Raw genomic sequence first — 13,400 nt, forward strand, 5'->3', positions numbered from 1 at the left:
GGGGAACTCCATCATCACCAGCGGTTGACGAGGCAGGTAGAGAATTGATGGCGACGATCAGCTGTTGTTTTGTGATCTGAATGGTGCTCAACACTTCTTGTTGGGTGGGCTCTGTTAGTAGAGCCAGATCTGAGTTTGGCATAGAATTACGATTAAATCTTGTGACGAAATCGAGCCACAATTCAGGATCAAATTGCAGAGGAAAATGAAGGTTCACTTTCTTGTATGGAATTTTTCCTTTAGCCAGATCTCGGTTAACGTATAATTTGATTGCCTCAGATTTCATGCGATTAAATTGAGCCCGTGCCCTAGAATAAACGATGCGATCATTGACATTTTGCGACTGTTTCCATGTGCGATGAAGCTGTTGCTTCAGCTGGAAACTCATTTTGAGTTCTGAATTCCACCAAAGTCTTGTATATGGACTGATTGTGATTTTTTTAGAGGCGGCATATTTGGCAACCGTGTTGATCCAGTTTGTGAGAATGTTCACAGCTATTTCTGGGTCACAAGTCTCTAAGGCCACCCAGGGAATGAGAGAGGCGGCTCTGATGCACTTATCTACGTCAAGTAAGTTGGGGCTAGTGATGTCAACCTTTTTTGTTGTCCTTCTGGTTTCTAATTTGGGGGCTGGCAGATACACAGAAACAAAGCTGCGCGCGTGTAGCAACTGAATAAACAACACCGTAAAGGCTGAGATACACTATTAACACCTCACATTTTACTAAAGCACATTTCTGGGGGTTACTACCATAAAACAATAAAAACAATTTCCAGTTGCGTTTCTGCTAGTGGAATCTGTTATAAACTGGTAGTAAACTCCATCTAATTACATTTGCGATTATATCGATAGCTGGAATTGTGTTGGTTTTTACGTTATTATGGTGAAATGTGTTTCCCCTTCACTGATATAAAACACATAAATACATTTTCAGAATCTTCTTCGTTCCTATCGTGTTGCATTCAGTTGGGGTGATTCCGCATTCGACTGCCATTTCTTGTAAACACAAAGGCGAATCGTGTATAAGCGAATTCAGTTTGTGTTATATAAGATAACGTTCCCCTATTTATAAATCGTGTATGATCGAATTCGTGTAATGCAAACACGTGTTATACGAGGACCGACTGTACAGAGAAGGACAACAAGATTATTGAATGGAACAAAGGGGTGCTCTTACGAAGAAAGGCTTAAGTTTTGCAAATTACAGTGTCTGGAAACTAGGCACCAGCGAGGTGATCTGATAGAGGTGTATAAGGCCTTGAATGGTTTGAGCATGCTCAATGCTGATGGGATTCTTCCTCTTGCTCAGAATAATCACCTGAGAGGGCATAAATTCAAATTGAGGAAAGACAGATGTAGGATAGGCGTGCGGAAATTTGCCTTTAGCCAGCGGGTGGTTGGTTAGTGGAACAGACTTCCATCCCTTGTCGTGGAAGTTGATAGCCTAAATAAGTTTAAGGCTCAGCTGGACAGGTATTTCGAACGAACAGAGGGGTGAAGTGGAAGTGGTTATTTTTTATTTATTTATTTATTTTATTTTTTTTTGGCTGATGCTGCATAAGCTTGCTTTCTTGCATCAAATGCCTCTACTAATGCTAATGCTAAGTGAGCTTGTACCAGTAGTTGTGGACGTTATCTATTCCTGTAGTTTGCCAGTTGTGAGAGTTCTTGATCATCTGTTTTACTTCTTCTTCCCGAATCTCCCATCCTCTAATTTTTTGTACGTCCTTGGTTTTCTTGCATTCTAGTTCTATCCAGGTGGCTCAGCTGTTAGGTTTTACTTCCCTGCTCCATATGTTTCCCCAGAAGGTGGTAGAAGGTGTAGGTGGTAGATGACTTTCATCAACCGGTGAAATACCACCACTTTGCTTATTGGAGGCTTGAAGTGGTGAAACCCATGTTTAGTCTCTAGAGCAAAGTTTCCGGCATCCCCCTCCCCCCATACTTCTCCTTCAACCCATGCACGGTACTAAGTACTATAGGTTTTGATACCTTTCGTGTTTGGGATTTTCATAAAAAAAAAAAAAAAATCCTAATCGTCTTCTTCTCAGGTGGTCCGTTCTCTTGTTTCCCGTCTTCTCCGAGATTCCTGTAGAAACCTCTTTGGTCCTCAACAAAGATTCGGTTGTTTATTTTCCTCTTGGAGCTCTCTTTGTATTGGTGTAGCTTCTTGCTGAGTGCAAGGAGGTTCTGCTTCAATGTATCCAAGTACTCTCCTATTCTCTGATTTTTTGTCTCATGTTTGCTGTGGATGCTCTCTCTCATCCTCAGTGAAGAGGATGCTCTTCACTTTTCCAATTAATTTTTTACTCCTATTGCCCCGTTGGTACTGGGTCAATTAGCCTATCTTGACTCTTAATTCTTCTATCTTCTGCTGAAGTCTTCTTTCCCAAGCTGGTGGTTCCTTCTGTTTTTGGGTCTTCTGCTGCTGGTCTCTGGCTTCTCTTCCATTAATCCTCGTGGCTGCTATTGCAGCACAATACATGGCTGTGTGGATGGCCTCCAGTGCTGCACCATTGCTGTCGAGGTAATGCGGTAATATGTGCCGATTCAGGTGGTCTGTGACTCTCCACAAGGTTCTATTTGTCCTCTGCTTTGGTATCACATGAGTCTGTGGGGTCCATTCCTTCGAATTCTGTTAGGGCCTTCTTCCACTCGTCCTCTATTCTGGATATCATGACCTCGTCTGTTTGCACTTCAGCTGTTGTGGGTTGTATTTCCTCTTGCTCTTCTGCGTCTGGTTTGGCGGTGGTATGTTCTTCCTCCTCTGGTTCCATATTCTTTATCCTTTGTAGTTGATCACTCACATCCTGCTTTATTTTTTTCCAAGATTGCAGGGGCTATTAGGTTCTTTGTGACGATGGTCCTTCTCTGGTCTGCTATTCGCTGTTCGGTGACCTGAATATCCGGGAATCATTCCAGCCACTTGATATATAGTCTCACCCTGTAAGTTGTCATATTGGTCTCCAGCTTCATTATTTCGCAGTATGCTTGCATGATGTACGTATTCGTTTCGATGCTCCACTTCATGCGTTGGCATGAAGTGGAACTGACCCCTCTGCCTAAGGCCTGAACACAAGTGACTTTATCCTGCGCCACACTCGATGCAGTATGATTAATATTTCTCTGCAACATCATCCATTATTGGAGATGGGCCTGTTTAGCTTCGGCTTATGTCAAGTGGTCGTTCTCGTGAGTCACACCAGATGGCACCACCACTCCAACCTTGGGTTGGAGGTAACAGTAAACTTTCATGATGTTTATTTATTGTATTAATTTTTTATTACTATGAATTTATTTATTATTATTATTCTAATTTATTACTATTATTATTATACCCATCTCCCAGCGTGATGGAGCCACGTTCGCTACTGCCAAGGCGGTACTCGAACCCCGGGTCCATCAGGCTGGTAGTCCAGTGTCGTAACCACTGGGCCATCGTGCCCCCTTATTATTATTATTTGCCATATGGTGCAAGAAAGCCTGAGGCTTTTGCTGCACCAGCCAAAAAAAAAAAAAAAATTCTGAGAGAGAGAGAGAGAGAGAGAGAGAGAGAGAGTCAGAAATAGAAGGGAATCGCCAAGAAAGAGAAGAATGATGATATATCCAGCTGAGGACCATGGGTGTGCCAAGTCCATACTCACCAGATGTGAGCCCCTGAGGTTAATAATGAAAGAAGCAGCCTTTTCGATGTGAAAGATTAGGGAGCTGCTTCCATGTTACTCTTCTCAAATATACCCAGATATTGACATTTTAATGACTAAAGAGCAGTGCAGATTTTCTCAGCGACATTTTTGTTTTTTACTATGAATCATGCAATGTAAATTATAAAGATGTACATTTTTTTATCCTATGAAACTCAATTAAAGTACAGCCAAGCCTCGCATAACACAAATTCGATTAACGCTATTTGAAAAATTATACCACTTTTCACTTTACACAGTGCAAATTTCCAGTTAACGGGACATTTTTTTTTTATGCGATAGTTGAAAAAGATTTGAATCACGGGTTAAGCTTACCGCGAGTCGTATGGTCAATAAACAAACGTTTGCCTGCTGCCCGCCTTGGTGTGTTCCATCAACCGTCGGAAGCAGACGTGTTACTTGTTTGTCTCCTGCTAATAAATCAATGCACACTTGCATAAAAATTCAAATTTTTAAATGAGCCAGATGCAAATGTTACCGCGAAGGTAAACTGCAGCCATTATCAACCCACTGCAGGATGGAAGCCTCCTCGACAATTCACGCTGAGGGAAATGGACCATAATCTGCCACGCTGGCCCAGTGCGGGTTGGCAGATCGACCGTATTTAGCAGTCAGGGGCTTGAACCCAGATCTACTCAAGGAGCGTGTGCTACTGCACTCCCGCTCCTGACCACTGGGCTACGGAAACCCTTACCATGAAGGAGATAACAGTAAAAGAATTAGATGAAACCTTACGTATCGCAGAGAACCTCAAAGAAAAGGTTTGAGGTTCTCTGTGATATTTATTTCGCCAGGGCCCAGAGAAGATTGTTGTCGGCTATCGGAAATTGATTGATGAAAAGAGAAAGTCAACACTGTTCAAATATTTCTGCAACAGTCATTTCTGCATTGTGTATTTTATGTCAGAGGTTCCCAAACTTTCTCGGTTCACGGCGCCCTTAGTGTCTCAGTAATTTTTTCAAGGCACACCCAGACCAAAAGAAATACCTAACAGTTCCATTTAGTAGTTAGGTCCAAACAACTTAATAAGAAAAGCTGAAACTGTGAACTACCTCGAGCTAGTAGTTCACGCGGTGTCCAACAGATGTCGAATATTGCTATGTTTCCCTCGAAAACTTAAAATATTCCACAGCACACAGTTTGGGAATCACTGTTTTATGCAATAAACATTTAATTCCATAATTATTTTCATTATCTTTTACATTGTATACAGTTAAAAAGTTATTTTAAAGGTATTTTTAAAATTTTTTATGGACATTCTAGAAGGTCAAGGACCGATTATAATTTTTCCTATTGATTATTATATTCGATTAACGCATTTCCGTTTTGCACAATGCGCTCGCAGGACGAATTAATCGCGTTAATCGAGGCCAGCCTGTAGTTAAAAAAAAGTATTATCATTATAAATTTTGTGTTAATTTTTTTACTTGACTTGTCCTTTTTAGTTTTAACTCTTTATAATTATGATATGGTTGCTTGCTAATATTAATTACTGTTATATTTTTTGTTATTAAAATCCTCTTTTTGTGTATTCTTAGTTTCTTCAACATTTTTGTAAATTTTATTTTATATAATGTTATTATTATATTGTGACCACCTCAATGTAGGCACTTGCCTAGTTTGATGGCATTGGTTAATTTGTAATGTTATTAATAATAAATCAATGAAAAATATAGATATCATTTATTGATGTGACCTGCAAACATTTTTTTCCCTCCTCAACTGGCCTTTGTGCCGAAAAGATTGCTCATCATTGACCTAAACATTTTTTTTTTTTTTTTTTTTTTTGCTTTTTTTTTTTTAAACATTTTGGAGTGTCTTATAGCCCATAACATTACGTATAAAATTTTTTGTCCATTCCATTTCAAAATATTCATATTTTAGCTGTCCTTTTAATTTTGTGTGAGATTTAAATTTTTTGACAAAATGTTTCCTGTATTTCTTACAGAGTCCACTCAGTGAACATTTTGGTGTTGAAATTACACCTCTTAGCTATATTCCAGGAGGACAAATACAGAGTTATTTAGGAAACTTCAACTTTTTTTTCATTCGTGAAACAACAAGTATTAGAGAGGTAATTAAAAATTACTGCCAATGTATTTTTGGAAGATGTTTTAAATTAACTTGATAAATATAATTTTTTTGTTTTAAATTTGCAGTTTGTGCTTATTATTCAGCTAGCAGTACTGTGATATTCAGGTGCTGATCTTTATTACATTTTTAATTCATCACACCCTTGAACTTTTAGCATGTGTAAAAATGAATTTAATAAAATGATTTGGAATTAAGTAAGTTTTAATTTAATTTTCTAATATATATGGTATTATGTACCAGTAATAATCTATGGATCAGAATCATGGGTTATGCAGGAGAAGGATATCAACAGAATGCAAGCAATGAAAACAAAGTTTTTCAAAGATATTCATGGAAGACTAGGAGAGATATAATAAGAAATGCAACCATTAGAAAGAAAGTGGGAGACGAATGATCACAAGAAAATACTGAGGAAAACAGACTGAGATGGTTTGGAAATATTAAGGAGAATAGAAGATAGCAGGCTGCCAAAGAAGACACTAGAAATAGAGGATAAAATGGAGGGCAATAGGAGGTGAAGAAAATGCAGAAAGAAGAGGTATTTACTTGGAAGAGCTGGAGAGAAAAGAATAGTGGAAAGATGGAGAAAACTAGCTTCCTTATCAACCCAGCAAGAAGCTAGAATGACATTGGATAAGTAAGTAAATGACAGTCAACAGGGTGAGCTACTGCAACAAAATCTAGGAAAATTGGGTTGATGGGCTGAGAAATAGCAGTTGAAGTTTAATATTGACAAATGCAAGGTTCTGTATACAGATAGAAGAAACCCCAGAGTAACTTATGAACTGGTGGTACTACAAGGATAGTGGAGAATGAAAAGGACCTGGGGGGTAACTGTGCAATCAGACGTGAAATTGGGTGAATGGTGCAGATATGCTGTCAGGACAGCTCATGGGGTTTTTGTCGATGATAAACAGAAACTTTGTTAGTAAGGATAAGGAGGTGTTATCCCTTTGTATAAGGCCATGGTTAGGTTCACATCTTGAGTACTGTATACTGGTCTGGAGCCCTCATGTTAAGAAGGATGTAGATCCACTGGAATGAGTGCAGCGAAGGGCAACCAGACTGGTGAAGAGAACAATGGGGCTTCAGTTCTGCAAATTGCAGAATCTCAAGACTAGGCACCTTCAGAGGAAATCTGATGAGGTGTTTAAACCCTTGAATGGATTGAGTAAGCTGAATGTTAATGCCATTCTTCCACTTGCCGAGATTACGTACATGAGGGGGCATAAATTCAAGTTGAGGAAGGAAGGTTGCAGGATAGATGTTTGGAAGTTTGCCTTCAGTCAGTTAGTGGTTGATTGTTGGAATAGGCTTTCATTTCAAAAATAAATTCAAGGAAGAACTGGACAAACTGTTGGATGGCATGGATGAGCGAACTGTGCATTTTTTTTTTTTTTTTTTTTTTTTTTGCCTGATGCTATATAAGCTAGCTTTCTAGCATCATTTGCCATTACTACTACTAAATGTAATTTTATGTTACACATACATTATGATTCTTCTCAGAGTCTTCATATGTCTTAATTAGCTAAAACAGCTTAATTTAACATGACAACCAGACTTGAAATATACATCTCATTAATAAAAAACCAGAGTTTTATTTGGACTGCAGATAGTCAGGAACTGCAGAGACTGCAGTCCAAATATCCATCCATTCGTTCGAAATACCTGTCCAGTTTTTTGGTTTTAAGGAGCATTAGCAACTAAGGCCATATTGCTCCGGGAATATGCGGTAGCCATTCCCTGACCTTCCCGCATCCTCCGTATTTGGTGGAGACCGGCTCGAACCCCGGTCTAATCAAGAAGCGTGTGCTATGCACTGCTGCTCCTTCCCACCTGGCAACGGAGGCGCCGTACCTGTCCAGCTGAGCCTTAAATTTATTTAGGCTATCAACTTCCACAACCAAGGATGGAAGTCTGTTCCACCAACCAACTACCTGCTGGCTAAAGGCAAATTTCTGCACATCGATTCTACATCTGTCTTTCCTCAATTTGAATTTATGCCCTCTAAGGTGATTATTCTGAGCAAGAGGAAGAATCCCATCGGCATTGAGCATACTCAAACCATTCAAGGCTTTATACACCTCTATCAGATCACCTCGCCAGTGCCTAGTCTATAGACATTGTAATTTGCAAAACTTACATTTTTCTTTATAAGAGCAACCCTTGGTTCCATTCACTAATGTTGTTGCCCTTCTCTGTACTCTTTCCAGCAGCTCTACATCCTTCTTGAAATGAGGCCTCCAGACCTGTATGCAGTACTTGAGGTGTGGCCTGACCATTGCCTTATACAAGGGAATAATCACCTTATCCCTGCTAGAAAAATTCCTGTATATCAGTGACAAGACACCATGAGCTACTCTTGCAGCCCGTCTGCACTGCTCAGAAAACTTCATATCTGCCTACACAATTACCCCCAGGTCCTTTTCATTCTGTACCACTGTCAGTGTAGTACCACAGAGTTGATATGTTGCTCTGGGGTTACTGTTTCCCATATGTAGTACTTTACATTTGTCAATGTTAAACTTCATTTGCAACCTCTCAGCTCATCTGCTCAACCTTTCCAGATCCTGTTGCAGCAGCATAGCAGCAACCCTGCCAACCTTTGTATCGTCTGCAAACTTGGACATTAAGCTTGATATACCATCATCAATATCATTTATAAATACAGAAAACAACAATGGACCCAACACTGAACCGTGAGCAACTCCACTAATAACATTAGTCCACGATGAGCAGTGTCCATTGGCATCAAAGGCAGATATTGTTGGGATATCAGAGACATGGTGTCACACTGATATAAGCAGTGCAGAATTGAAATTTGAGGAGTACAATTGTACATAAAGGATAGACAGGGTAGGAACGGAGAAGGGGTTATGCTGTTAGTTAAGAAACACAAAATCTAAGGAAATGCATCCAGTTGACATACGTGGATGGTGCAATGTTCAGTCTGTTTGGTGTGACATAAACAATGGGAAAGGGAAAATAGTAGGAGTATGTTATAGGCCTAATGACTCTGATGAGTACAATGACCAGTTATGCAGAGAAATAGAATGGGCCAGTAAATCAGAATGTCTTGTAACGGAGGATTTTAACTTTCCAGATATTGACTCGTACTTGTGGGTTGGTCACTCCCATGCTAGCAAGACCTTTGGTGGATTTATTGGAGGATTGTTTTCTACAGCAACATGTTAGAGGGGCAACCAGAGGGAGTAATTAGCATTAGCCACATGATGCAATAAAGCAAGCTTATATGGCATGAGCCAAAAAAAAACCTTTTTCACCCATACACTAGCTCCAAATGTTTGTCAAGTTCTGCCTTGAATCTATTTAAGCTATCAACTTCTACAACGACAGATGGAAGTTTGTTCCAGCAATCAACCACCCACTGGCTAAAGGCAAACTTCCACACATCTATCCTACAACCATCTTTTCTAAATTTGAATTTATACCCTCTCAGGCAATTATTCTGAGCAAGAGGAAGTATCCCATCAGCATTGAGCATGCTCAAACTATTCAAGGCTTTATACACCTCTATCAGATCACCTCGGCGGTGCCTAGTCTCCAGACACTGTAATTTGCAAAACTTAAGCCTTTCTTCGTAAGAGCAACCCTTTGACTAATCTTGTTGCCCTTCTCTGTACTCGTTCCAACAGCTCTATATCCTTCTTAAAATAAGGCCCTGTATGCAGTACTCAAGATGTGTTCTGATCATTGCCTTCTACAAGGGTATAATCACCTCCTTATCCCTGCTAGAAAAATCCACGTATAACATCGACAAGACACCATCAGCTACTCTTGCAGACCATCTGCACTGCTCAGAATTTCTGCCTGCACAAATACCCCCAGGTCATTTTCATTCTCTACCACTGTCAGTGTGGTACCACAGAGTTGATACACTACTCTGGGATTACTGCTTCCCATATGTAGTACTTTACATTTATCAAGGTTAAACTTCATTTGCCACTTCTCAGCCCATCTGCTCAACTTTTCTAGATCCTGTTGCAGCAGTGTACTGTCATTAATGTCATTAACAACCCTGCCAACAACAGAAGTAAGGGTTTGCTTACTTCCTTTGCTGCCTCATTTAATATAACTGGATAGATTCCATCCACCCCAGGTGCCTTTCTTGTGTTTATCTTCAAAAACTTCTCCTCTACTTTACTATCAGTTGTTACAAGATTATCTAGCTTACTGCCAGAGTTGAATACACCTCTGGCCTTCCCCTCCTTGAATAACTCCTCATGTGTGAATATCGATGCAAAATATTCATTTAGTTTGTTAGCTACCTGAGCAGGATCATCAACAGATGAACCATCGATATCAAGTGGACCAATCTGATTCATCCCCCTTCCTTCTAGAGTTTACTTCCTTCCTTCCTTCTATAAATAGGAAAGAGTAAAGAACTCTTTCCTATTTTTCTTTGCATCCTTTGCCAAAGACTTCTGCATGAGGCCTCTACACCTGTTTCAGTACTTAAGGTGTGGCCTGACCATTGCCTTATACAAGGGAATAAAAAGCCAACTACACCGGGTATGAAAAGCCTTGCAGCTTCCAAAATTAATTCTTTGAATGCTTCCCATTTTGAATTTGCTGTTGGTAACATCATCAGTTGGTTCCACCGTAGAGAATTTAGATACTGTCTCAGACCACCGTAGTCACCTTTACAAAAGCAAAAACCCTTCCCTTTACCCTTGATGGTAGTTACCTCTTTGAGGAAATCCCACTTCAGCACACTGTGATCACTGCCACCTAGTGGTTCCTTTATCTGCAGATTCTTGATGCATGAAGAATCATTACTGATAATCAGATCAAGAGTATTACTCACTCTAGTTACCTCCTGAACATACTGCTGTAGAAAACAATCATCCAATAAATCCACAAAAGCCATGCTAGTGTGTGAGTGACCAACCCACAAATTCCAGTCAATATCCAGGAAATTAAAATCCCCCATTATAAGACACTCTAATTAACTGGACCACTCTATTTCTCTGCACAACTGCTCATAATACTCCTCAAATTCATTAGGCCTAAAACACACACTTACTCTCATTTTTCCTTTCCCAGTGCTTATGTCACACCACACAATATTGCACTGTCCACCAACAGCAATTGGATGCACTTCCTTAGATTTTATGTGTTTCTTAACTAACACCATAACCCTTCCTGTCCTGTCTATGCTTTCTGTACACATTGTACTCCCCAAATTCCAGTTCTGCACTGCTTATGTCTGTGTGACACCATGTCTCTGATATCCCAACAATATCTGCCTTTGATGTCTTGACTAGCACTTCAAGCTCATTGAATTTATTAACTATACTCCTAGCATTGGTGTACATGCAAGTACACATACATCTGTTTCTACTGTTAGTTACCCTAACACAGCCCATGTATTTACTTGTTCCACTATGACTCCCAGCAGTACTGGATATTCCCATTGCCTTGCTTTCCAGGCTGCTGCTCAATTGCATTTCAATAGAAGTAGTGTAGGAATCACTTTTACCTCTGCCAGCGGCTACTGTTAAGCATCAGCAAAAATTCTTGCACCCTTTGTATTTAAGTGTATCCCATCCCTGTAGAAGCAGTCTCTCCTATTAACAAGCACAGACCAGGCTGAGAAAAATTCTACACCTTGAACCTTGCACATTCTCTAAAGGGCCGAATTGATTGACAAGGCTCTCATCATATACTCCCTCCTATCGTGGCTGGGATGAATTGCAGACACTTTCAAATTCAACCCAAACTCACAGCTGTTTTTCATCATTGTCTTGAATTTGTTAAGTAATTCTGCCGGTCTCCTATTCTTAATATAATTAGTGCCAACACGTACAACAATATCACCCTTTGTGCCCTTAAAGGGATATCTGCCCTACAGTGTCATCAACCTTTGCCCCTGGCAGACATACCCTGGCCCTGTTCCATCTATCCTTTTTGCACCATATGTTTCCCGTTTCCCTGACAATAGAGTCATCTACAACAACTAGTCCCTTTGGGACTAGCACATTCTGCCTTGGTGGTTGTCACTGTGTTGCATAATGTTCAAGTGCAAGCTCTGGCATTGAGGTGGGCAGCTGAGAGCTTGATGGGCCCCTCAATTTAAATCCTTCAATGGCCTCCACCCTGTCCTTCAAGCTCTCTTATAAGCCCATAACAATGCCGAGTTGGCACCTGATTTCCTAGCACTCCTTACATCGCTCTCACACAAAGACATTCCCCTCGACAATATCATGTCCCATTCCTGATTGCTCCACAAACATCAGACAAGCAGTGCTTTGCTTGTTTGATCCTTTGCTGCTTTGTTGCTTTGCTACTCGGGTCTGAGTCATGATTTCTATTCAAGTTCAATAAAATTCCAAAACAAAATATAACCCTAAATCTATATCCCAATGCAGTTATAACACAATATATATCTTTTTCATTATTGAATATTGGCTCCGAATTACGTTATATGACTTTCTTATCCCTTTTCAACTTATATGCGTTAGCATTAGTAAAGGCACATGATGCAAGAAAGCGAGCTTATATAGCATCACCCAAAAAAAAAAAAAATAAACCCTTATTTCACCCATCCACTCACTCCAAATGTTTGTCAAGTTCTGCCTTGTATCTATTTAAGCTATCAACTTCTACAACAACAAATGGAAGTTTGTTCCAGCAATCTACGACCTGCTAGCTAAAGGCAAGCTTCCGCACATCTATCCTACAACGGTCTTTCCTCAATTTGAATTTATGCCCTCTCGGGCGATTCACCTGAGCAAGAGGAAGAATCCCATCAGCATTGAGCATGCTCAAACCATTCAAGGCTTTATAAACCTCAATCAGATCACTTCGTGGGTGGCTAGTCTCCAGACATTGTAATTTGCAAAACTTAAGTCTGTCTTCATAAGAGCAACCCTTTGTTCCATTCACTAATCTTGTTGCCTTTCTCTATACTCGTTCAAACAACTCTATGTCCTTCTTAAAATGAAGCTTCGAGACCTGTATACAGTACTCAAGGTGTGGTCTGACCATTGCCTTATACAAAGGGATAATCACCTCCTTATCCCTGCTAGAAAAATTCCTGTATATCATTGACAAGACACCATGAGCTATTCTTGCAGACCATCTGCACTGCTCAGAAAACTTCATATCTGCCTGCACAATTACCCCCTGATCCTTTTCATTCTTTACCACTGAGTTGATACGTTACTCTGGGATTACTGCTTCCCATATGTAGTACTTTACATTTGTCAATGTTAAACTTCATTTGCCATCTCTCAGTCCATCTGCTCAACTTTTCTAGATCCTGTTGCAGCATTGTACTGTTATTAGTGTCATTAACAACCCTGCCAACCTTCATATCATCCACAAACGGATGAATTGGGTCCATCATCAGTACATTTTTAAATACAGAAAACAACAATGGACCCAACACTGAACCCTGAGGGATCCCACTAATAACATTAGTCCACAAAGAGCAGTGTCCATTGATTACCACTCTCTGTCTTCTCCCACTCAACCAATACCTTTATCGTTAGCAGCAATTTGCCTCCAATGCCACGCTGCTCCAATTTGTGCAGCAGTCTTCCATGTACAACAGTATAAGAGTCTTTTCTAAGATC

General features: G+C 40.1%; 1 protein-coding gene across 4 annotated transcripts in view; it reads left to right on the forward strand.

The window, feature by feature from the left end:
• Positions 1–13,400, forward strand: part of LOC150077345 (C2 domain-containing protein 5) — a 992,151-nt gene that overhangs the window by 937,445 nt on the left and 41,306 nt on the right. For all 4 annotated transcript variants that reach the window (XM_090386765.1, XM_090386767.1, XM_090386764.1 and 1 more), the window contains one exon: positions 5,654–5,779. In XM_090386765.1, coding sequence (XP_090242891.1) covers positions 5,654–5,779 — 126 coding nt within the window. The remainder of the gene's footprint in view (positions 1–5,653; positions 5,780–13,400) is intronic.

Source organism: Mastigoproctus giganteus, chromosome 12, assembly GCF_048544385.1.
Source record: "Mastigoproctus giganteus isolate SK-2022 chromosome 12, ASM4854438v1, whole genome shotgun sequence".
Classification (NCBI taxonomy): Eukaryota; Metazoa; Arthropoda; class Arachnida; order Uropygi; family Thelyphonidae; genus Mastigoproctus; species Mastigoproctus giganteus.